Below are 27,563 nucleotides of genomic sequence, written 5' to 3' on the forward strand. Positions count from 1 at the left end.
TATTGTATTCTAAAGACATCAAAGATTTAAACGGTAAGTTTATTTTGTAACCAAATTTAATGCGTACATTCAAATGGCAGGGATTTTATGTGTAGGTACATGCAATCATCGCAATGGTGGATTTTGCTATGCAATGATTGCATGAGAAAGGTGATAGTGTTTGCGATAATCGCATTCAACCGAATTGAATGTGTACATTGAAATCGCAGTGATTTAATTTGTACAATTATCACATAGCAGGTGCATACATGCATTATATATTATACAACTCCTCGTCGATTCGTTTTAATTTTGTACTTAATAATTATTTTTAAAGTTAAAATAATTACAAATTTACTAATAAATACTAACATGTATGTAAAAATATAGATAGGTATATCAAAATAATAATATATGTCTACTTCAACATATAAACCAGCTTAAAAGATACATTTTAATGCTATAACAATGCATTTAATAAATAACCAACTAAAAAGCGTCGAATATTTGCCATAGTAACATTTTAATATTGATTACAGTTAAGTAGGCAACAATGTTTGTGAATAATAAAGTTAATAACCAGTGCAAAATATTATTAACTTACCATATTGCTTTTCCAATATAGATCATTAATAATAATATTATCTTCAGACACCACATAAAAGGGACCTACTCTTTTATTGGCGGCCATAAAAACAACATAATAAAAATATTATAACTCTTATTATTATACTGATAGTAAATAGAGGTTATGTAATGAAACGCTTTCATTATTCTGTATTTTTATTTTTGCCTACTGAAATTCTGAAGTTTGACAAATTATTAGGTTAATTAATATTGATAGACGGCACAATATAATTACAACACAACTCAATTATTGACATTATATTGAAATTAATTAAGTATGTAATTATTAGTATACACATGTATGCATATGGTATGGATCAGTGTTTGCCAACTTTTATACACCTACGAACCGGTAAAAACAGGTTAAACATTCCAGGGACCGGTAATGCAAAAAAGTATTATTTATGTAGATTTTTTGATCAATTTATAAATCTTATATTGCAACTTATATTCCTACATAACAACAGTTTGATTATGAATACAAAAAAAAGTATAAAAATCTGAATGACATTCCATAAAAATATATATAACATATTATACATTATCAACAACATCTAAAGTCACGGTCAATCCAATGCTGGATATAAGCCACACATAGACACCTTCACTCTTCTCCATTGCCACGTATATCCACTAAACTTTATGAGTTTATCTTTCCAGTGGGTTTTAAGGCGTGCTTGTGGTTGTTCAGTGCCCTTTGAGTACCACTGAATTTTTCTAATGGTTGTCTACTCGCCGAGCGACATGTCCAGCCCATTATCACTGCATCTGTTCAGCGACCTCTATCATATCGCACACTCTTGTCTGCACCATTATCCATCGGGTTTTAGTGGTAGTTCCACGCTATGACCAGTATGCACCTTATACATATTTATATGGTGATGAATACATTTTATAAGACAACATGAATTACTATCAAGTAAAATACTGAATCTCTTAAAAAGATAGCTATTTCGTTTGTCATACTACTGTTAACACTATCTGTGGGTCTATTATATGCTTATCGACCGCTAAAGTGATAAAGTGAAAAATATTATCACACTTAGGGTAGGTTTGTATCAAAATATTAGCACTTATTGTAACAATTACACGAAGCCGGTTTTTATTGTTGCAATAAGTGCTATATTTTAACAGCACCTATCTTGCTGCTGTTAAAATATCGCACTTATTGCAACAATAAAAACCGGCTTCGTGTAATTGTTACAATAAGTGCTAATATTTTGATACAAACCTACCCTCAGTTTGATACTATTTATCAATTTAGTGTTCGATAAGTATAGAATAGACCCACTGAAGGTTAAAAAAAACTATTAATCTTATGTTAATATAATTAGTAAATATTAAGTACCTATTTTGTTATAAAATTTAATTCTAGCATGTAAATAATAATATCTAAATTAATAATATTTTTAGATTTTTACAATGATATTTTATATTTTGCCCGTCATTTTATAAGCGATAAACGTATATAATATACCTATTATAAATAATCTACAAACTATATTACCATAACTATGTTTCGGGTCTGGAAAAATTGCATTTGGTTTTTTTTTTATATCTAATTGATCTAAAACAAGAACTTAACTGGATAACAATTATTTCTCGCAAAAAAAATCTTTTAATATGACCCGTACTCTATTGAGATCCCAAATGGGTATGTACTCAGAATATGAGTAAAAATGGATTTTATGCTGAAGATTATTTAAAGTTCGCGTAAAAAGTAGGTGAGATGTTACATATATTATTACGGCCATTTATTATTTAACCAGAAAATCTCTGTATCTCTGTAAATTTTCAGATTCTATTTATGTTGTCATTATAAATCGAATTAGAACATAAACGAAAGCAGGGATGAAAGAATACCTTTATCTTTATTTTAATTAGCCTTGTTTTATTTTTCGTAATATAAAATTACAAACGCAAACAAAATAACCGTCAGATGAAAGCTCAAAAGGCGAAATTAAAGGTAGGAAGTCTGACAAAAAAAATTTTAAGTAAACTCAAAAACACATTGTATTAAATTATGGTTTCTCGATCACGTAATTTCATTTTCGATTCCTAGAATTTTTCAGAAAAACATTCCTTGTTAAGTAAGCATGTTTATTGTTTACATGTTCGGAGTATTTTAATACTTTATTAGTAGGTACATACTACATAATATGTATAATTTAATAAGTTGATACAATATGTAACGAAACTTGTAATTAAAATAATAATATTATATTGACTGTTATGTACGACAACTTTATTGTAACCATTGTTATCTGTATCTAGTACCATAAAATTAATCATAATAAATATTTTAATAATTTTGAAATCTGGCGCTGGCCTAAACTTATGAATGGAAAGATGCTATTTTTTCGAACCTCTTTTACAGGGCGAAAGCGTACAGAAGAAGTACTAATAAAACTATCAAAACAAGAATAAGAAAGTTACAAACATTGAGGTTATGTTGAACATATTATACTAAATAAATAGAAAGTCAAAACTAGAAAGTTGTAATATTTTGCAATATCATGTAACACCCTAATAAGTATCAAATTCAGATTCGTATCATAAAAGGGAAAATGTTCAGATGGCGATCCCATCGCATAAGAATGGTAATGGCTCAAAAATAGAGCATTCAAAAATACGGAAAATGTTGTCAAAACTATTGCTGACGTCCGATAACGGATAAGGTACAGAAAGAAGAAGCCCATGTGCAATGTTTTTTTTTTATTATATCATAGCAGAAAAGGGAGGGAATGCACCACAGAATAAAAATACAATTATATTATACACGTGCTTGAAATAAACTCAGCACATAGCTATTTACTTGTAATCTTATTACATAATATATTATTTAGTAGCTACTTGTCAACTTGCAATACTTACAGTGTAAGCCGTAAATAAGTATATACATAAGTAAGGAGCTTTGAAGAAAATCCTTACAGCATGGACCATTATCCACTTAAAAACTAACAGGCTTAAAGTTTTCGAAATTTTGATAATGTATATAGAATTTGTAATCAACTAATACTTCAAAGATAATACATAAAGAAAATTTATTTTGTTAGTATATTTGGTTATTCAGTATTTTTTAAAGTATTACTTGTATTCTTATATTATACATTGAGGAAAAAATATTTATAACTATTTTATTTGGAAATATATGAATCGTAACATTACATATATTATGAAATGATAAGAAAATATGTTTTATTATTTTAAAATTGGTTTATTTACATGACCAAACACTATGAATTTAATAGGTTTAATCGCGACCCCCCACAAGGGGGAGTAACAAGGCTCTAGACTGGGGGCCCGGGCTCAGGAGGGGCACGGCACTATTTTACTTCGATAATGTTAATATTTAAAGATATGTGGTTGTACGATGCAATTTTTAATATGTGTTGATACTCGACAACTCCATAATTCCAATAGATGTATTAAAAAACCGCTAAAAATACACGTCATTAATTTTACCTCGTTCACCATTTGGATATAGCTACTGCATAGCGTCACAATGTCTTTACCCTTAACGATAGGTAAGGGGGCCTGCCAAAGACCCTAGTCTGGGGGCCCGCTTCAGGATGTGGGGCCATGGGTTCAAAATGTCAGAAAAATTTAATAATTTTTATGCCATCTTGTAAAGAATAATGAGTAGAGTAATAATTAATAAACGAGGTTGTTTTAAATGCAGATTATTTAATATTTTTCTTAATCTTATTTTAAGATTAAATCCAAATACATGCATGTTTAGATAAATATGGCATAGTAGAACTCTGTATATAAAATAATTAAACCGATCAATAAAATAATACGACAATGTCTGCTGATAAGAGACCAAGGCCTTTTACATAGTGGCGACTGCAACCATGATTGCCAGTATACAGAAAATGTGGTTGGTTGCCGCAACCACGTGCTTAAGCACTGATTTTCTTTACTCTGTCTCATGGTTGCCGGACACCAATCGACAGTGCATACGTTAAATATATATAAAATTACACACATTCAACTTGTGATAACTGACGAAATATAAAAACTATAAAAACAACTATAAAAATGGTGTCAACATAGTGATTTAAATAATATATGACATAATAATAAAATAATCTAATATATAAAAAATAATATTTGTTTGTTTGTTTGTTTGTTTGTTCGTATTTTATGCGCTGCCATACCATTCATCCGATTGCGATAAAACTGTGTCAACTTATTGCTTGCACTTGCGCGAAGAGTATAGGCTATATTAATATATAAAAATGAATGTCTGTCTGTCTGAATGTCTGTCTGTCTGTCTGTCTGTCCCGTATGCGTTCCTATACCATTCATCCGATTGCGATGAAATTTTGGCAATTGGTTTTATGCACACCCATGAAGGTTTCTAAATTATAAAAATCATCATTTTCTTCTTCTTCTTCATTCTATTTTCTTTTATTCGTATGGTTCCTATACCATTCATCCGATTGCGATGAAACTTTCATCAGTTGTTGTGGTGACACCCGCAAAGGTTTCTGAATTAGTATAACCATTTTTTTCTTCTTCTTCTTCATTTTATCTTCTTTTATTCGTATGGTCCCTATATCATTCATTCGATTGCGATGAAACTTTCGTCAGTGGTTATGCCAACATCCGCGAAGGTTTCTGAATTTGTACAACCATCTTCTTCTTCTTCATCATTATATCTTCTTTTATTCGTATGGTCCCTATATCATTCATCCGATTACGATGAAACTTTCATCAGTGGTTGTGCCAACACCCGCAAAGGTTTCTGAATTTGTACAACCATCTTTTTCTTCTTCTTCATTATATCTTCTTTTATTCGTATGGTTCCTATGCCATTTATCCGATTGCGATGAAACCTTCGTCAGTTGTTGTGGTAACACCCGCAAAGGTTTCTGAATTAGTACAACCATCTTCTTCTTCTATTATATATTTTTCTATTCGTATGCGTTCCTATTCCATTCATCCGATTGCAATAAAACTTTCGTCAGTAATTGTGCCAACACCCGCGAAGGTTTCTGAATTAGTACAACCATCTTCTTCTATTCGTATGCGTTCCTATACCATTCATCCGATTGCAATGAAATTTTCATAAAGTGTTGTGCTCACGCCCGCAAAGGTTTATGAATTGATACAACTGTTTTCTTCTTCTTTTTCTTCTATTCTATTTTCTTCTATTCGTATGCGTTCTTATACTATTCATCCGATGGCGATGACATTTTGACCAGTTGTTGTGCGCACGCCCGCGAAGGTTTCTGAATTAGTACAACCGACTTCTTCTTCCTCTATTCGTATGCGTTCCTATACCATTCATCCGATAGCAATGAAATTTTGATCAAGTATTGTGCTCACGCCCGCAAAGGTTTCTGAATTGATACAACCATTTCTTCTTCTTTTCAATCTATTCTATCTTCTTCTATTCGTATGCGTTCTTATACCATTCATCTGATTACGATGAAATTTTGACAAGTTGTTGTGCGCACGCCCGCAAAGATTTCTGACTTATTACAACCATATTCTTCTTCTTCTATTCGTATGCGTTCCTATACCGTTCATCCGTTTGCAATGAAACTTTGGTGAGTAGTCTTGTGCATGCCCACAAAGATTTCTGAATTAGAAAATCATCATCTTCTTCTATTCGTATGCGTTCCTATACCATTCATCCGATTGCGATGAAACTTTTGCTAGTTGTTGTGCGTGCACCTGCGAAGGTTTCTAAATTAGTATTATATAAAATACAAAGTTTGTTGTTTGATTGTTCCATCCAATTTTGGTTTTTTTTACTGCATATCAATAACATTAATAACGTTTGCATATTTTGAATTCGATTTTAATTTAGTGTTCTTTTGTTTGACCTTCACTCCTATTAGAATTATTTTCATATTGCTATATTGTATTACACAGATATTTTAATATTAAAAAAATAATTACCTCTTATTATTTTTTAAATATCTAAGATAAATATAGCCACGAAGCGACCCTGTGCGAAGCCGGGTACTTCAGCTAGTAATATATATTATCTTAATAATTAAACAAAACTCGCTGAAACTTATTTTTCAATATTCATACATTTGGTTGAACACAACTATTACCATTAAGTATATCATTTTTTCTACTAAAGTAAATATCTAGTTAACTATTTTTTTTATTCAATGAATAATTCACAAGATTTAAGAAAATAACATTCTTTTTATTGAACATACATAATTTGAAAACACTTCGGAGAAATATATAACCAATAGAAAAATTCTTTTTGAAAACGTGACGTCGGTCAGTAATCAAGGTAATTTAATACCTACATAAAATACAAAAGCCGTTTGCCAACAGTAACTCAATTTAGAAAGTGCTTAAGAGAATATTGTTAGAACCATTAGTTAAAATTCGTTGCTATTAGATAAGATTGCTATAGCATAGTGGTCAATGCACGTGGGCGCAAATCCTGCTGTGTGTCGTATTTTTTTTAAAAAGATTTTTTGGTTGGTTGCAGATTGGTTATATATTTATGAGTATTTTTTTTCAAATTATATATGATAAATATCTAGTTATTATGGAAAGCCATTATAATATTCTTGGTTCGTATTTGGACGGAAATTATCAACTACGTATCTAATAGTTATTGAAATTCGTCAAACATATTTAAACAAACATATTTTTTTTGCTAACTGGTATAATACATTAAACAATAATAATTGTTATTAAAAATGACAAATGTTTCGTTCACATGGTGAATTTTATAAAGTATGACATTTTACGTTTGAGTTTAAATAATGGATTTATTAGAGGGGAAAAATTATACAATTTGTGAATGCGACAGCTGGTAAATTTGAAAATTACATCTCGCGTAAAGGCATCACTCGAAAAGATTAAAATGTTTTTTTTTTATTAGTGAAATATGGGAAAATGGTTCACTTAATACCTAATCTTATGGAAGAACCTCACACGACTGATCTCATATTGATGCGGCGGCCTACACGTTTCACTTCGTAAACATTCCGACATGTCAACCGAAAAGCCTATTTATGAACTCGAAACGTTGGGGATGGAATGAACGATAGGAGACAAAAAGACAACATAGCTAATACCTGTCAAATGAAAAAATGCCTTTCTCTTTTTACTAACCACAATCACATCTAATCGAACTCTGTAATATAGCTGTGATTTCTAGCTTTTTTGGTTGAAAGAATCTTTTAAATATCTTGTAAAATCTCAAAGAACCCGTACCGAGTTGACATATAATATTTATTTCGATGGGGTTAAAAAAATAAGTCCGGCTTACTATTAAAAAAATTAACAGATTTGCTATTTTCTAATAATTTTATGATAAAATACAAGTCATGCGAATATCTAAACCAGCTAATTGCTTAAAATATTTAATGTCTTCTTCTTCTTTCGTCCAGCATCTGTTTCCATCCAGATATGTTTTATCCAGTTTAGGACGTGTACACTACACTATTCCTCCATCTTATACGAGTTCGGCTAGCTCTTCGTCTGTTTAGTTAGCTTAGTTTATATGTCATGCGTGACTCTTCCATCCTGTGCACATGGCCCATCCACCTGAGGTGGCCCAACCTAATGGACTGCACAACGTGGGGGGGGGGGGCTGTACAAAGCATACAGCGTAATTCTTAAATATTTGACACCTAAATTTAAATACTTATGTCAGGGTATTAGTTTCAAAGTTAGTTACTTCAATGTTTCTCAATTTTGAGATTATTGTGATAATCTCTTACAAAGATTTATTATTTCAAATAGAATATTTTCTTTGTGCAAACATGATAATAAATAATTAGAATAGGCTTAAAACCAAATAAAATCACCAAAGACCAAATTGGCAACTGATGAATATAACCGACATTGCAATCCATATCTCATAATATCATATCAGATCAGATGATTCAGAAAATTAAATATAATATATGGTTGGGTACTTATCTATATTTTTAAAGCAGATTTAAATCTGAAATATATTGTGGAAAAAATACTATATTTTCCATATGAGAAAAAACTAGAAATGAAATAACAACGATCCAATTTCTCCTAATCTTAAAAGCCACGGAATTTTGAGAGAGAATGATTTTTGAAACACAATTTCGTTGTGACAATGTAAAATATTACAAAATGTAGTGAATAATAATTAATAAATAATATTATTTGAAATATATCTTTTTGCTTTGAATCCACATTGTCTTTTTCATCTTCAAACAACAATTACTTTTCTTATTTACCAGTTTGCGTGACGGAGATATACAATTGAGAAATATTTGAATCTAACAACTTTTTATGGAAATTTATCGATAGCCCGATCAACCCTTTTTCATGGGATCATTTTAAGGAATCTAGATATTATAAAGATTATTAAATGTATAAAATTAATTGAAATCAAATATAATGAAAAATATTGTAATCAGTGGAGTTAGGTGACTTTTGCTTGTTAGAATGCTGCTGAATAAAAATACATAATAGTATATTCCTTCAGTTTGATATATTATATTATCTTTGTAACTAATTAAAAAAAATGGAAGTAGGTATGGTAGATATTGCAGAGTAGAAGCTCTGTCATATTCATATATTCACGTAATATTGATAACATATAACGTGAATAATATTAACCAACCGTGAAAGTGTCACGTAATGGGTATATTTTATAAAACATTAAATTTAAAAGAAGTATAAATAGATAAATTTGAACATATAATACACAATAAATACATAATTTATTGAATATTTCTGATGATGCTTTCAATCTATAGGATTTATGGACCTCACGTTACTATATATTGTAATACACCTATAGTTTGTAGTTGTTTATTCATTTTACGGGTCATCAATTTGTGGTTTCTCATTTTCTGTTGTGACTACTACATTAATGTTTCACAATTGCACAGACTCGATGTTGATTGATGTTTATTGTTGAACAGCTGTTAAAATACGACTGAGATTTATAATTAGTATAAATTATATTGCTAGTGTTAGTAAAATTTCTTGACGATAGATGTAACTATAAGTTATAGAAACATAACAATATGTTTGGTACTGTTTACTCGGTCAATGTTCTGGGTGGTAGGTATAGAAAAATGAATTAAAACACAAATATTCATTTGTATTTTAAATAAAATCTAAGATACTTACCTAAATCAGATTTGGGAATATATTATGAAGAGGTACCTACTGTTAATTAAAATAACAACATTGAATAGTATGGTCAGATGTCAGTAGACTAGTAGAGAAAGTTAGTAGTGAAGAAATTGTGTAATTAATTATGTTTATAAAAATAGTACGTATCCACTTAAATAAAAAAGCCGTCTTATTATAATATATTTAGTATTCAAATCACGTTTTTTCTATTGTTACAGCTAAAGGAGTAGGCAGCCGCTTCGATGACAACCGTCTGACTCTTCGCATTCACAGGGGCAGAGGCGGAGGGGGTGGAACCAGAAGAGGTCCTCAAGGATCTCCTTTAAGTACTGGGTCTGCTCATAGTACCACTACTTCACTCGGAAGTGCCTCACCTGAAAGACTACATAGGTACGTATGAATGGTTAACCACCTGTATGTACATAATATAGTATGTTACCTAATTAACTATTAGCTTAGTTAAGTTAGTTAGCCTTAAACGAATAATAGATTATCCGCTTCTCCTAAATCCCCTACTGGACTAGTCATTAAATATCATACCATGTTAGTACGACGATATTATAATATAGACTGGGTATATAGTTAATATTAATTTTCACATATTTAATAATTTTTATGATCCTATTTTAGTTGTTCAACAATAAAAATTCCAGTTTTCTAATAAAATATTGAGTGGGATAATCAATTTCATATTACTGGTCTTTAATGGAAAAATCAGCTTTAATGGGATCTTTGTGATAGTAGGTAAGCACTATTTCTTAGATAAATTATTAAACGATCCACCTTAATCACCATGGGAGTAGAATTTGGTAAATAAATTGTGTTATAATATAAATATTATAATATCACGATGTTATCTTATTACTTAGAAGAGAGGCTTTGGCTGAAAGTATTTAATAATAATTTATATTAGGTATATATTAATTTATATGACCATAACTATCATATTATTATTTGTATTCGTTAACTGGTAACTGTTACAAATAAATAATAAAAAAATAATCTATTTTTAATAATAAAATAATATGTATTTTGTAAAATATACTTTCCTGAAATTTAGTTATAAAAATCATTAGATATATCTCAGTCTAATTAGGCATTAGATAAAAATGAGTCAAACATATAAATGTACATTTCGTCACGTTCTAAGCGCGGTGTACCTATTTAGTTTTGAGTCACATACCTACATAATATAGTTTGAATCCAATTATATCCGATGTGAGTATATAATATTATGGCAGAGTAGAATTACGGGTGACAATGACTTACTAGCTAATTGATAAAGAATGTAGCAAAACCAAAGAGTCATTTTTCCTTACAAGTTACAAAAAGGGTGACGATTTGTATGTGTCGAAAATTGTGACTCCATGTGTGAAAGAAGTATAATTTATAAAATTCTTTTAAGCTCACTAAGATCTCAATTTTAATTTTACGATAATTTCGAAACCAGTTTTCTTGAATACTGATTTTTCTTGTTCCAGATATTCCGCCCAGAGACGTAGCCATGAGAAGATAAAAATCTCTGTGTCATATCCATCAACTGAACAAATTTGTCCGGCAGGCAGTCCTGGAAGTCCACCAGCGTTGTATGCAGTTCATTACTGCTCACCAGCTGGACAAGAGCTTACATCATCAGCGTTATACCGAGGAAGAGATAATCACTTAAGGGTTACAGGGCAAAGATTACAAGGAACACGGATTTCGAGAAGATCGTCGAGTTGCGATTCCAGCTCAGTCACGGCAGAAAGAGACATGAGTCCATCGCCATCATCAGCGATATACGAAGATCCGAATAAGCCTAAAGCCCAAAGGAAAATGGGCAAGAGAAACATTAAGGCTCAAGTCAAAAGATTTCGTATGGAAACGAAAGCTGCCAAGACTTTAGGAATAATCGTCGGTGGATTTATTGTCTGCTGGCTGCCATTTTTTACGATGTATCTTATAAGAGCATTTTGTGAAGAATGTATACACCCGCTTGTGTTTAGTATCTTATTTTGGTTAGGTTATTGTAATTCGGCGATAAATCCATTAATATACGCGCTATTTTCTAAAGACTTTAGATTTGCGTTTAAGAGAATTATCTGTAGGTGTTTGTGTAATAGACAAACTCCAAGTGGACCTTCGAGAAGAGGGTCTGATGGTTCACAGATGCGGCAAGGAAGGAGTCCTAGTTATAACCCGCAAGCGCCGGGAAATTCTTTAGGGGAAGATTCAGATCCAGCGGTTGAAGGATCAGATTCGAGGTGACGCAAGGACATTGCGTTTCTTTGTGAGAAATCTAATGGACATGTTCCTAACGGTTCGTGTAAGTGGGCCACTGACAAGTCCCGGTGCTCCGGTCAGTCGCTCAAAGATAAAAAGCAGCAGTACAATCAAGCTGTTCACAGATACGGCAGTTGCTGTCAAGACTTAACCAACTTCACAGATAAAAGAGAGCTATTTGTTTTCGCTGAAGAAATGCTTTCGCCGAGCGAAGCAAAGCTGCAGAAGAAATTGAGAAATATAGCTCTCAAGGAGAGAAATTCTGAGATAAGACGGTCGCAAATTTTAGATGGAAAATCGTCTAAATGGAATGTTAGGATATGTAAAACGAATAACGATATCGCCGAAACGGAGAATAATACAGCCGTTAGTAAAGAAAATAAATCTTTACTTTCAATGGACTCCAGAGACACGGTGTGTTGGTCTGAAAGCAATATTAAACGAATAGCTGATTCTACCTGCTTGAAGAGACATGATACGTTTTACATGTAAAAAAAGTTTAGTTACTTACATAATAGACACAAATAAATATTTTACGGCTTATAACATCAATAAGCAATATTATAAGTTTTCGTATTGCGGGTATTACTATAATGATACCTATCTACTTAATGTGTGTAAAAAATCTAATTTATAAATGAAATGTGATAAATATTATTGATGATTCAATCATCAGATTATTGATAAATAATCGTTTAGTGAAATTATATTTTTCGTATTGATTCCTTTCAAAATTTTAAATAATTATAAAATTATGTTTTATCTATAATATTATCGGATGTTAATTTATTTATGACATCATAAAAATATTTATGAGAAAAGAGTACATTTACCTGATAGTTAAAACGTCATATTAATACTATTGACAATTGAATAATATATTATGTAAATAGATAATCAAAATTTCTGCTGCTGTTTTTTAAACTCTCATGCGATGTTCATATTTTAGAATTATGAAATATGACTTAGGTACTATTTATATTGAAATTATATACATATTTAAAATAAACTATATCTATGTGTTTCAAATCTACGTACACTGTTGATATAAAAATGTAAAATACTCATCTATGCTGAAATTTGTATTGCAAAATTTCATATAAAAGTGGTAAAAAATAGGCACAATAATAATTTATAAAATTATTTAGCTAGTATATATTATTTATGAATGTAAGGTATATTTTTATTATATCTTGAAAAAATTACTATACAATGTAGTAAATATTATTTTTATATATTTCTATTTGGCAACAATTTTTAAAATGGAAGCCAAAATACTCTAGAGTCAATCTATCTTATGTGTCATTTTATTGTTGTCAGATTCAGCAATAGTGACTGATTATTTGTTTCAACTAAAATCAACATAGTGTCTCCATTAAAAAAATATAAAAATTTTCTTCTTTTTGTGCCATATCCGTTAACGGACTTGACAACGATGATTTCGACATCAGACATCATCGACAGGCTCTGAGCTGAAATCAGTTTCTAAGTTAAGAGATCCTGAATGTTTTCCACCTGCCAGAGCCTCGATTGCCGGAAAATTTCTTTTGAATGATAATATGCAGAAGTTAACAGTTTTAGGCGTGTGGCAAAGTATGCTGTCTCTCTTGATTTTATTTAACGTGTTATTACTTCATTGGCTATTTTCATTTTCAACCTCAACGCATTGTTTGTAAAATTGCCCTTACTTCTATAGATTTTTGAGCATTATTTCTCACGTCGTACAGTACAAAAGTCATAGCATCTTATCATTCTTGTTGTTATTTTCAAGATTCAACCGTGGCTTATAGACATTACCAACGTGAAACTAAAAATTCCTTGACTCTTTCAGCATTATTAATAATATTATTTCTTTACAGTTTTCTGACAACCAAGTTGTTTTTAAATGTGACATAAAATATAAAATGTGTAATTGTTTTTCTAGAAAAAAAAAAACACCATGAACAAAAGTAGTAAGAGCAAAATGTGTCTATAGCTGAAAGATAATGTTTAATATATGATTATAAATAAATAATAACAATATGCGACTGATGTTTGTGAAATTTTAATAAATGTATTGAAGTATTATGTGTTCCAACTTTATCAATAAATCAAAATATATGGTAAAGCATTAATGACTTGTTTTTCCTTATAAATGCCGAAAATGATGACATTTATAAAATATATGCTCGAAAGAAAATCAACAAAATTGTATGATAACAACTTATACTGCATTTACATTGTGTTCACGTCACGTAATATCACGTGCTGACATGGCGACAAATTAAGTCTATGGCTTTGTCAATCAGCAGAATATTTTGAATGATCATTATCTCTATAAATTCAATTATGAAGATATAATAGAAAATCCAAAGAGAAAAAAAAAATAAAACACGTTTTGACGCGAGTCGAAAATAATATGTCCAAATCCCAAACACATGACATCCAAAACATAATAACAAATTTCTTTTATTTTGTTAACTGTCAATTCATGGTGGAACTGCATTGTATTGTTGTTTTAATTTAATAAAACGCAATTTTTTTGTAGTACTTATTCCACTTTTAATCAATAGATTAGGACCGGTTTTGTCTGCCTCAGAGGGACATTTTCAACTCAGTTATTCAGTTGAAAATGTCCCTCTGAGGCGGACGAAACCGGTCCTAATCTATTGATTAAAAGTGGAATAAGTACTACAAAAAATTGCGTTTTATTAAATTAAAACAACAAAACATAATAAAAAATGTTCATTGAGTCATGCGGTTGACGATGTAGCGCGATACGCGTGAGGTGACCTCATTGTTGTTCTGGCCATTTCAGCAGATTTTGACAATGTTCATTTAATTAATGTTCAAAATGTGCTCCAGGATGGAAGCATCTGTCTGATCACATTTTGAATATCAAGAAAAACGACATTACATATTTTTTTCCGTTGCGGCAGCTTACTGTGACCGCACGTGACAGCACACAATGGTGATAATGCATTCGAATCTTTATTGTCTTGCAAAAGTTATTGCCATCAATAACTGTTTCGATAATTTATTTGATTGTTACATTAAGTAAAGTTATTAAGATTCCATTTCATCAATGCTACAGTATCCATACTCACCTAATTTTGGGATTCTAATTATACTGTGTAGGTACAAAATAATATTAACATTCAAAATAAAATTTTCATCATCCAACTTTTAATTTCTCATCACAATAACTATTATTGGTGTATTTGATAACGATATTAATAATTATTGAGATACAAAAGAACAATGCTACATAATAATATATAATAATATTACGATGTTTAACAAAGTCTCATTTTTGGTATTTATAAGAAAAATGCAATATCATATTACCTATTTAAACTATAAATTTATTGTTTTATTAATAATTATGTATCCATACCTATTTTTAAATGATATATGAGTAGGTAAGTATTAGGTATAGCCGAACACCAAAAAGTATTATGTTTTCATCATGGTGGGTTATAATAAATTATTCCACATGCGCAGGAGATGCCAGGCTCACGGCTCAGATTCATCCGGAGCACACAAACCTTCCAAAAATACAGTATGTTTTCACGATTATTTTTCACATACACAAAACATACTGTATTGCAACTAAGTACCTATCGTCTCTGTTCTGGCAGAACACACTAACTGGAGAATACTAGTTTTGAGTAATTTGACTTTGAAGTTCTTAAAATGATTGAATGAATGTGAGTTTATTAAGTAATCGTAAAAAAGATGACTTTAAAATAAAGACTGTTTATTTATTAAGACGGTTTCCAGACAGTAAAGTTTGAAATAAGGAACATTTTTATACAACTAACTCAATATGTCATTTTTTCGAATTAGTGTCTTCTGCCGGAACAGTGGCGCTATGTCTTATTTGGGTAAAAGTCGGTTATGGGGAAGCCAGGCTGGCCGATTTTTGCAAAATTCATGAATTTCAAGAATGAAAACCTAACCCTTCACTGTATGATTTTTTTTTTAATTTTTTTTCTTAGTGTCAAAATGCCCTGTGAATGTAGGGAAAATAATATTTTTTTTTTCGAAAATTACATTAAATTTTGTATGTTACTGCGTGGTGTCGCAGATTTACGACATTAGGAAATCTTACATTTCAGTAAGACAAAATACAAAACCAAATGATAACAATCATAAAAAACTAATGTACACACCTTATTCGATGTGTAGATATTTTTATTTAACCAATTTCAATCTTCTGTACATTTTTTTTTATTTATTTACAAATGCGGATTTTCGCGTACACACGAATTCGTCAACTGTCAAAGCAGAAATGCATAAACTATAATGCAGAAATGCTTTATTTCTTGAAATGTCCAAACAAAATTGGTAAAGTAGGATGTTTATGGTAAAACAGTTTACTAGGCATCGAAAAAGGATATTATTTGATAATTTACATAAATGGCATTGGCTATATCGAAATTGTTTGAAATGTCGCAAATTTGCTACACTATGCAGTAAAGGGTTAACCTAACTGAATCAAACTTAACCTTACCTAAACTAACCCTACCTAACAAATAATCCAGTATATCGGCTATTTTCAAAATGTGTTTGCCGCTGGCTTCCCCATAACCGACTTGTACCCTTATTTGTTTTTTTTTTCTAATACTTTTAGAAAAATAAAAATCTTTATCAAACGTCATGCATTAGATACCTCATTGTTCTCTTAGTAGGTATTAATAGGTTTTTGTATAGTATCTCAAAAGTACCTTGTACCTAGGCCCTCTAAATAACTACACGAGAATCTAAGACCGTGGTGGTCGATCACCTTTCCCCGAAATCACCTTTGAGCTACGCGAAAATTACAATTTCAGATTATGGTGAACAACGAATGGAACTCGCGGTACTTAAACGCTCTGACAAGGGAGTTAGTTGACCTGAAAGTTTTTACCTTTTATTTCGGCAATACAAGACATCAGAGTGCACAAGGGGATATTTTTTAGATGACTCAGATCCTTTCAGGTCACATAGTCATGCGAGCCTATAGCCTATGTACACCGGCTTAAAATAACATCTGGCGGCAAGTTATCATGCGACGACTGAAGCGATCAGGGTGACCTACGTTTAGATACTCATCGATTGTCCAATCTCCATGAAGGAGCGTCATAATCTGTACTTTTTATCATGAAAGGTAGACGCGGACATCCGAGAACTTCCGGGGACCATGGCAAACGAGGCCGGAAGAGATGCGCTATTTAATGTCTGTATTGATGTAATAAAAAGAATCAAAATAATAAACGGTAACATGTAACAATGAGTCATGCCTTTCAGAGCAAGTGATTGCAGTCATATAAGTTAAGATAAGTATATGCTCAGAATATCAGTCAAGTCACAATGCGACATTTATTTTTCCACGGAAAAAACGCGAATAGAAATCGCAGTTCTCAGTTCCCAATGATATATGCATCGGAATCATCGCCACCTTGCGTTACAAAGAATTTTCCAGGGTTTTGCAAGGTGGTTTCATAAGCACTGGCCGAATTCAAATTAGCTATAGAAGAATTGATTTCAATGAGGCATTTTTCTCAGCCAGTACAAATTTCCTTTGACTTAGCATCAAGTAGAGTAGTTTGCGTACCGAAACCTTGATAGAAAATGCGAGATATCCATAAAGGAATCTAGAAAAGGGAAAAAAACTACACGAATCTGCCATGGTTTCCCATACACATAAGAAAGTTATTAACAAGAGTTTCATTACTATCATTATTATAAGTATAATAACATACGGGGGGGGTATTTTTGTGCAATGGATATTTCAATGATTTATTTACTAAAAGTTAACATATTATTTTTATTCCGCTCGATTACTACGTCCATAATTAATATAATATGATCATGATAACTTACAACAGATATAATAATTATTAATTTTAGATTGCGCATAGTAAATTAATTACCTGGGTATTTATTATATTAAAATATCTAATAAACCAACAAATTCGACGCACGCCACCTATTGTTATATTGAAGAAGATAATAACAATTAAACAGTAACCTTTCTTATACAAATTAGTTTACAAAAATATCGATAGATGGTAGTAAATATAAAATATATATTTGTCTGCATAAAATATACAAAATTCCAATAATAGGTACTGGTTATTCCCAGATGTTAATCGAAAAAATAACATTATTAAAATACAATAACATTTCGATGGTATTAATACAAGAAGCATCAAACAAAATATATGAAAAACAATGCTAAAAGCATGTAGGTTAGCTTTCTAATTACTATTGTTTTATTCCTATGATAGGATGACATTTTGTATGAGACTCCACTATCTACTAGGTGTTTCATTAATTTATTATTCTTTTCGGGTTGAATTGATACATAGCGAATAGCCATAAAATGAATAATATACGATGTATTACATTGTCATCTAGCGATGACAATGGGCGACATTTCAAATTTACCGCGCTTGCGCAAAGGAATATTGATTCGTTTTTCGTTTGTAGCAAGAGCGCGCTTAAAATACGTCAAAGCACTATTATCTTTAATTAAATATCACACTAACAGTAAAATAATGATAAAATCACCAACAGTTTGTTTCTTACTAATTTCACAATGCATTTGCTTAGCGTTCGCCAATTTGGAGGGCCCGTTTTTGTTCTGGGGGCCAAAAGAACTATCGTCATACAAGAGACCAGCTTTAAAAAGCTTGGAACAGGACGATTTGGTGGATATATACGAAAACCAAGCTGCGATAGTTGTGTTCAATAATCAAGATTCTCTTCCGCTAACCAGTGACAATTTTCCGAGACTTAGAAAGCTTCTGGAGAGAAAAACTATGCTTGTTTTGCCACAGGACTTCTTGGACGTTCACCCGGAATATATAAACAATGAAACTCAGGTGATTTTATATCTGTAAAAGTTTTTTTTATTTGCTGAATTTATCAAGAACGCCTTATCTGCGATTTACACTAAATCATTCCAATACTTGTTGCTCTTTTTGTATCGTATATTGTGTACAACATTGTTGATTGTATTCAACAAGTAAGTGCTTTATTCAGCCAATAATATTATTATTGAAAACGCTATTATCAACAATACCTACATTTAAAAAAAAGAATATAATTATAATTAGAATAACAATGCATTATACGAGTTTTTCGCGAGGTTATAAACAATTGATTACCTAGGTAAAAATTGAAAAAACTGAAATTATGTTAAAAGTATTTTTTAATATGTTTGCAATACATAATAATATGCATCGAGCACAATGTGTTATTTTATTACCACATAATATTACTGAACAAAAAAGCATGTGATAGGCTGTGATCTACCATCAACTATCAAAATTGTTAATTATCTACCACACTCTCCTATTGTCGTTAACTTACACAAACGTATTTTATTCGACTGAGAACATCACTAAGCTTCAAAATAAATAACATTTATCTTTCCCCTTCACAATAAATACTCAATAGTCAAAATATTATACTACGATGCTAAGAGCTTACAGCGCAACGGTAATAGGAGTGATGCAATATGAATAAGTCAAGTAATATGACTAAGGCATGCATGGTTCCTCAAGATAGATTTTAAAACGACTTTCAAGTAAGCTGGTTAAGGAAATAAAAATAGGAATGGTTAGTTCATCTCTTTAAAATCTGAATGAAATCATACTTACTATTTTTTTAGTATATCCGATCCTTTAAGATCAATTATATGAGCTTCCACAGATTTTTTCTTTTTACGAGAAATATGTGTTAGAATTTTATTAATCATACTAAATTAGGTACAGCTGAATAAAAGCTTTTTTACATAATAATCACGACTCGATTTCTACAATCAGTTATGATATGTCTAATGTATCCAAACCATGCTTAATATTCTATGTTTCAAGATATAGATAGGTTTTCTAAAAAAATAGTGCGCTGAACAAATACACGTTGGTGTAATTGTATTTTTTTTTTTGCTATTAAACATAATATTATATTGATTCAGATTTTTACCCATTTCCTATATTGTGTAGCTTTATTAGTCATATTATATTGACATCCTTTGTTTAGTTTTGTCTATGCATTTACCTAATTAATGCTTCACTACCTAATTTTTTTTTTTTAATCTCAAATATATTTTAATATTTTTAGAAACATACGCTATTTTTTTACTGGCGCATCTTTGGTTAAATTTTCTAGGTAATCACAGTACAAGGACCAAATTCCGAGAGGGATGCAGAAATAACGGAAACTTTTGATCGTCTCGAAGACATTTACGGAGAAGGACGAGTTCTGGGAGTATTAGGAAGCTCTAGCAGTCAAGAAACGGTGGATGATTCATCAGACACCACGTCAGCGAATGACTTAAAAGGATACGTAAGGGATCGAAGAGATGCTGCCAGTGAAGATGTTGTGAAAGAGGCATCGACAGAAGTGATTTACAACGCTTCGGGTAAAAATAAATTATTATAATTTTCTCTTGTAGTTTCAATTTTTTATTATAGTATATATGTAGGTGTAAGCGTTACATGTATTTTACATAATGATTACAACAGGACTCGAAATGTACCGGAGCGCCGTTTCTGTTCATAAAATCCCAAAAATTATCGCTATATATCGTGAAAAACATAATTTGACCATCTGAACTAGATAGGCCATATAACAGAAAATTTTTACACACTTATTATTACAAAATATACTTAAAATTGATAACTATGTTAATATTTTCGGAAAATCATTGATCGGTTCGTGAAATTTTCCATTTCGAGCGTTATATTAAAATAATAAAAATATTTATAGAGAAAAGGGATATTTTTAGAGTGAAAATAAGAGTACCTGGTCTATTTAGGTAACATGCAATACCGACCATACTGTGTTCATTAAATAATAATTATAAGAATTTTCATTTTGCAATGATTTTTACAGTAATTAAACTGTTGATTTTTTAACATTTTGTGTGATTTTATGAGTAACATAAGAAAAATAACAACTTGCCAATATAAAAAGCCACTTATACTTTAATCGATAAATATTTCTGTTCTCATACTGTTATTTAATCGGTAGTATAAATATAATTTTAAATATTTAATTAAGTATAAATAGGTAAGATGGGAGCAAGAGAAACCATTGGCAGGAAGGGTGGGGCAATCAATACAACTCAGTCTAAATCTAATTGTTAAAAGCATACAAGTCTAATCGCCTTAACTGATCTTTGTTAGGTTAGGTTGGATTAGGTAATTAAATATGATTTTTATTGAGTTCGCTAATCATTAGTGAAGTTATTTACTAAAAACATATTATGTGAATACCACTGTCATTATATTAATAATAGTTTTTTTTATACCTGTAGCTTACGGTGCGTTTTAATATTCTTATTATAGGTAAAATCCTCTTCTATGCCAAAGATTACATAGTACTTCGATATGCAACCGGTGAAAATGGAAGCGATGAAGAAGTCTACAAATTGAAAACGCTCGTCACGGTTTCTGGTGACGAACGAGCAGAATACAGTCGACTGATAATTGCATTCAGTACGCCAAATGGAAAGGTAATATAAATATTATGTCTACAATATTCAACAGAGTTTCGACCTTAAGTACATTGGTTCCTTAAAATCCAAGAATGATGGAATAAACCTCCTAGGTATATAATATTCAAAATATATGAAATTGAAACAACAAAAAAAACCAATGGTCTGCAGGTTTATTAGAAGATAACTTTACAATTATTCTCCTATGTCATTCCACTATAACTTCAGATTCACCCAATTACGTATTAGGTAATTACGTCCAGATATTGCCAAAATACCTAAGACTTGAATAGGTACTTAATTTCATTATATAATTAGATGGTAGGTATATACTTAAATTCGACTTCAATTAATCAATATAATATCAATATTATTGCTGTATCAAAGAAAATATTTGAATATTTTAAAAAACTATAAAAGCCTTTGGAAAAATACTATTTGTATATTATAATACTTAAAATAAAATACAATTTTATGTAAGTTAAAAGGAATATGTACATTGCCCATTATGTTTAATATGAATAATCCACGTAAAACACGGACAAATAAATACGTTTGTTATGTGAACGAAGCAGCAGCCTTCACACCAGAAAGCAAGTCGTCATTTTTTGGGTCTACCAATTTAAAAGAAGAAAATAATGAAGTTGTTACTAGTACAACCACACTTATAAATCTTCCGATTCAAATATCGAACTGCTTTTAAAAATCCATTATACGAAATACGAGTCCAAATTCTTTGTAAAAAGATGAGATGTGGATCTCAGCTTGGAAATGATTACTTCTACCGATGATGTATTGTTCTCATACAAAAAATTGACAGTGGATATAGGATGTTAATAATATTATTCTTAGGGAACGTTGTCGATACTGAGTTTCCTATCGGCGTGAAATTTTAGAACTGCCAATTTACATGGAAAATAGAAATTGATATACAATATATATTCACATATTCAACTTTACTACCGTGCCACTTGTATCTGTTCAATTCTTAGAAACTCAATTATTGATACGCACACCCATTTTTATTCAGATCACACTGAGGATTCGTTTCCCTGACAGCATTTCGGGCTATTGGAGCTTGGGCCCAGTGGAATACGAAGATTCAAGAGGTGGAGACCTACTGCTGATGCCAAAACCGATCGACGCATATCTAGGGGCACCGCGAGGCTTTTCCTTCAGGTGCTCAGAACCCATTGTCTTTTTCAATGGATCGGTCAGCGTGATATTTGAGGAAATTCAGGTAAGGAATCAGTGATGTTTTAAATTAAAATCATCACATTTGAGAACTGTATCCTATTTTTACAACGTTTTTCTTAGCTCGTATTCTTATTTGTCCGGTGGTTCTTTGTCCGGTACAAATCTTGCAATCGATTTTTAACTAACTTCCCGACTAGCTAGACATTTGAAACTTTTAGAATATATCAGAACACAATGCCAATACATTTTTTAATACTTTTAGTCATATTTAAGTAGAATTGAATTCATTTTCTGTTAATTCTGTTTTATATGAAAAGTTATTTCGACACCATTATTGGTTGTTAGGGGTCTGGGGTCCTAACAACTAAATTATTAATATATATGTGCGTTACTATGGAAATCAATATGACATGTCAAGTACAATTTTTTTTGATCGTTTAAGCTAGTCAAGTCAAGTTTATAAGGTTCAACAGAATTTAAAAACGTTGTATATAAAAAGTTCTTGTTATCTTGTAATTATTTTTACCATTTATTTATTTCACTTGCTCTTCCCTCCACCACCTACTACGTTTCTATACCCGTTAGATAATGTTAGGCACTATTCTATCTTTCATATTTTACACATATTTAAATATACACATATATCCGGTTCATCGTAAAGAAGGTGCAAAGTTTCGTAATATCGTTTTCAAATTTCATTTGATATACCTACTTGCTATTGGAATAATAAAAATTTAATATAATAATTAATTTAGTACCTACACATTTAAAAGCGAAAACGCCTACATCTGCAGGCTTGGGATATGAATAAAATGTGTTCGCAGAAGAAGAAAATTAAAGAACTATTTTCCTTGGCTGTCTCACAAAAACGTTTTTTTTATCTAAAAATAGATCTTAGACGATTACTCAACCTTTTAAATTAATCTCATGTTCTGAGTCTAAACTTAATATTAAAAAGGAACATCTGAATTTTCCAAACTCTGAAATCAAATCTGAGACCCGCGAATTAATAAGCAAACACGTTACCACTAATCTATCGCTGACATAAAACATAATATAATAACTATATTACTAATAATTTAATCCGAAATAGAAGAAAGGTTTTGTAAAGTGATTAAATATATATTTAAGGTTTTCTAAAAAAATGAATAATAGTTTACTATACTGCATAGGATAATAATAATATGTGTTTAACGGCCCACATGCTTAGCGTAGGTCAAAATGGAGCTTTTATGGTATTTTCAGAGCATAACCCTGGACATTCCTTAAACGTTGTAGATAATCTATTTATATAGTTTTGAAGCCTTATTATCCTTAATATTTATTTTAAACATTTAATGACTGCATAAAGTATTTTTATTACATAAAATAGTATTCTTTTAAACCTCTCGCTCTATGTATATGTGCAGTGGTGTTAAGATTTTTCAGATTTATTAATTTTTAAACGCATTTACAAAACCATTAGTAAAATTAATGTTAACATTATGTAGTGACATATTTACGATAAAACATTATATTTTATAATCTTTTTGATTCCAAATTTGACATGAATTAGGCATTTTATTATTCAAAAATGGGCACGATTAACACATTTGAAGATAATTCTAAAGATACTGATTATAAGTTATGTCTTTGACCATTCAAATGACGTGATAAACATCCTATGAATAATGTTTGCTTTATAATAATTATTGACCTAAGAATATGATAGTATTTTTTTGAAATACGCCACTTCTATTGGCATTTCCCAGTGGTTAAGCTACAACATACGGCCGTAGCCATAAATTGACAAACGATAAATGAAGTAGGGAGTACGATCATGTTAACGCGCGTATTTGAACATGTACCTAACCGAATTTATTAAAAAAAAAACTGGTATTAATACCGGTTGTCAATAGGAAACACCAAAATAATGGTACCTATTATTATTTTCATTCGGTATTGCGATCTCTATTTTTGATGGAATAGATGAAAAACTATATTTTAATATAAGTTGCGAAAAATATGGAGTTGCATATAACAGTCGATTTTTAGCATGTGACATCTTTGAATGTGTTAATTTACATAAAAGTTTTGCTAACCAAGGAAAAACTCTTGCTGATATGAATAAATTGAACTGAAAAAGTCACACAATCAGCAAAAGATGCGCTGATGCAAAAACGAATGCGTTGCTCAAATCTCATAGCATAATAATATGAACAATGCTACGACTTTTGTTGATTTTTAGCCATTCACCTCAGTATTGCAATAAGCATATTTAGCTTATAAATAACATGCAGAAATAGATAGGATAAATATATTATTAAAATGTTTAATTTTAACTACGAGATCAAAAATCTGCATTGCACATTTGAATATTCCTGTGGGTAATTTTATATTGCGTTAATATACAACTCATGGATCACATAATACCTGAGAGGTTTTTTAATATTTTTAGGTTCAGCCCCAAATCGGTGGAGCCCTTCGGTTTGGATCAGCCTATAACTGTATTGGATTCACCACTGTTCCGATATGGTAATACTCTTTTACAATTTATTAACATTAAAAAATATATACATATTTTAAACGTTCATACTTATAAAATTATTATAAGAAGTACCTCATTACTTTTAAGTATGTATTTAATATTGAATAGTCACAATATTTTAGGATTTTGAATACTCATAATCTTGTGCCAATTCAATATTAAGTAAAATTATACTAATGTCAGGTACTTCTGCACTTTATCAATCAAGACTTGGAGAGTATTTTTAGTCTTTAATGCTCCAGGAATCACTCATCCACCCTAAGCCGTCTGTTCTCCCAGGGGTTAGAATATTTAACTTCTGTCCTGAATCTGCATTGAATATCTCGGCAGAACTAACTTTGGTATAAAAATTAAATTTTTAACAAATACATACTACAATGTTATTATTCTTCTTAAAATACAGGTCCGGGATTGCTGTGTCTTTTCTACTAGCATCTGCAGTTGGTCTGGCAATCATCATGATAACCGACATCAAAACAATGGACAGGTTTGAAAATACTAAAGGAAAAATGTTGACATTCACTGTATCGGAATAGATTTATTAATTTAAAAAGCATGTACAAAAATTTTATTAACAGTAATTAATATGACTTTTAATGCGTCTAGAATCAAACGTTACAATTGTTACACTGATTAAATTTGTACTCGTTTATTTTAACACCTATACTTTCCACTGAATTGTTTTAGAAACTATTCAAACACTGCGATATATGTTTCATTTATCAATTATCAAATATTGTGTTTGCAGATGTATTTGCTTAAATGATATTACAACAAGGTAATGGAGTTATAATTATAATCATATAACATACAATAATAACCTATTTACAGAAACTTTTAAAGTAGGTATTCTGTATTTGAGTTGCCTAGGCCCTAGAGTCATAACTCACATATTCCAAGATTGAGTTTTGAGATAATCGCAAAAAACCACCAGAGCACTATTTTTTGTAATTAGAAAAAAGTATTGAACTCCCGTGAATATTAATGAGTCAGTGAGTTACACTATTTTTTTTAACATATAATATAATACTCATAAGGTGACTCAAGGTGACAAACAGCACACTATGAGAAATAGATCTCTCTGTTTTGTTTGGTTAGGTTAGGCTATTTTTCATTGAAAAATGTGAGTTATGACACCAAGTTATGACAGTCAAGTTTTTCAACAATTTTCACATGTTTTAAAGTGATTTTTGATAGCCAACTATTTTTCTTTATATAGATTAATGCCTTTAGAATCACTTGGTATATTTAACTAAAAAATGACAAAATTGCAAAATGTGAGCTATGACTCTAGCTGACTCCGATAATTAATTATACATAATATAAACAATGTATTTTAAAATGAATACATAATATTATTTCTAGTTTTGTTAAGATTTAACTGGTTTTGTCAATACGCACAAAAGGTGTAATTTGTAATATATGATTCTACACATCGAGTTATTGATACACCTAGAGGCGGATCCAAACAATGTGTGGGAGCTAGTTAGATTTTTTTAACATAGTGAAACAGTTGGTGTTTTAAAATTTAGAAAGCTTCACACATCGCTTGAGACTGTCTTAAAATACGTAATGACCAAATAAACGAAAAATATCAGGTTGCCAAAATTCATTATTTCAAAGACCAGTATTGTTATAAAATATTTAATTACTTATATTAAAAAAATAAACTAGTCTAGTAGTTACTAACTAAAGCATATCAGAAATATATCAATTATGATTGAATTTCTGGCAGCTTTGCTTGCAGACAAGACGCTTTTCAATGTTGTTGACAGTTAATATATTAAATTATATTAACAGTATTTACTTAAAATATACTAATATATTGAAATTACTATATTGAAATTACCATGACGCAGGTTGTTTTATGTAAACCTAGATATTAAATACTAGTGTTGATAGTTGATAATAATTTGACATTTTAAAGGTAAGGTGCTTTGTGTTTTAGTCATAGTTAATTTATAGGTACTTTTACAGGTATCTTATTTAACAAATCTATCATATTATTATCCATACGAGACTTTATAAAAACCATGTTGTTTTGTTGTATACCTATTTAAACTTTCAAGAAACTTTAACTATTTTTGAAACACAATATACATTATAAAATTTAAATGAATTATTTTTGATGACATATCCAAACATTATAATATGAAGATTTTCTGTTAATTTTTAAAACACCCATATCATATTCTGGTCTTCATATTAATATCTATTCTATGTGAAATATTCAACCATGTTTGTATATACATAAATAATTATCTAGCTTTTAGCTTTTGTGATTTTAAGTAAGTACATATTATGTAATCTTGGATAGTATCTAAAAACGAAAACATAATCAAAAAAACCTTGTAAAGCATAGTTAAAATAAAAATGTTA

The 27,563-nt window shown here is 30.4% G+C and overlaps 2 protein-coding genes across 2 annotated transcripts in view; both read left to right on the top strand.

Annotated features, from left to right (window-relative positions):
- Oamb (Octopamine receptor in mushroom bodies) overlaps nucleotides 1-12,683 on the top strand; it is a 147,579-nt gene extending 134,896 nt beyond the window's left edge. The window contains exons 4-5 of the mRNA XM_085953724.1: nucleotides 9,951-10,116; nucleotides 11,208-12,683. Of these exons, the coding sequence (XP_085809850.1) occupies nucleotides 9,951-10,116; nucleotides 11,208-11,973 (932 nt within the window). The 3' untranslated portion in view covers nucleotides 11,974-12,683. The remainder of the gene's footprint in view (nucleotides 1-9,950; nucleotides 10,117-11,207) is intronic.
- A 5,760-nt stretch (nucleotides 12,684-18,443) lies between these two features.
- On the top strand, nucleotides 18,444-27,320 carry VhaAC45RP (VhaAC45-related protein). The gene is made up of 6 exons (XM_085954403.1): nucleotides 18,444-18,839; nucleotides 20,131-20,383; nucleotides 21,312-21,478; nucleotides 22,491-22,700; nucleotides 25,095-25,171; nucleotides 25,588-27,320. Exons 1-6 carry the CDS (start codon nucleotides 18,513-18,515, stop codon nucleotides 25,718-25,720), a joined length of 1,167 nt encoding a protein of 388 aa, XP_085810529.1. The 5' UTR covers nucleotides 18,444-18,512; the 3' UTR covers nucleotides 25,721-27,320.
- The last annotated feature ends 243 nt before the right edge of the window (nucleotides 27,321-27,563 follow it).

Source organism: Rhyacophila brunnea, unplaced genomic scaffold (genome assembly GCF_057557595.1).
Source record: "Rhyacophila brunnea isolate RB1 unplaced genomic scaffold, BYU_Rbru_1.0 scaffold_4, whole genome shotgun sequence".
Taxonomy (NCBI): Eukaryota; Metazoa; Arthropoda; class Insecta; order Trichoptera; family Rhyacophilidae; genus Rhyacophila; species Rhyacophila brunnea.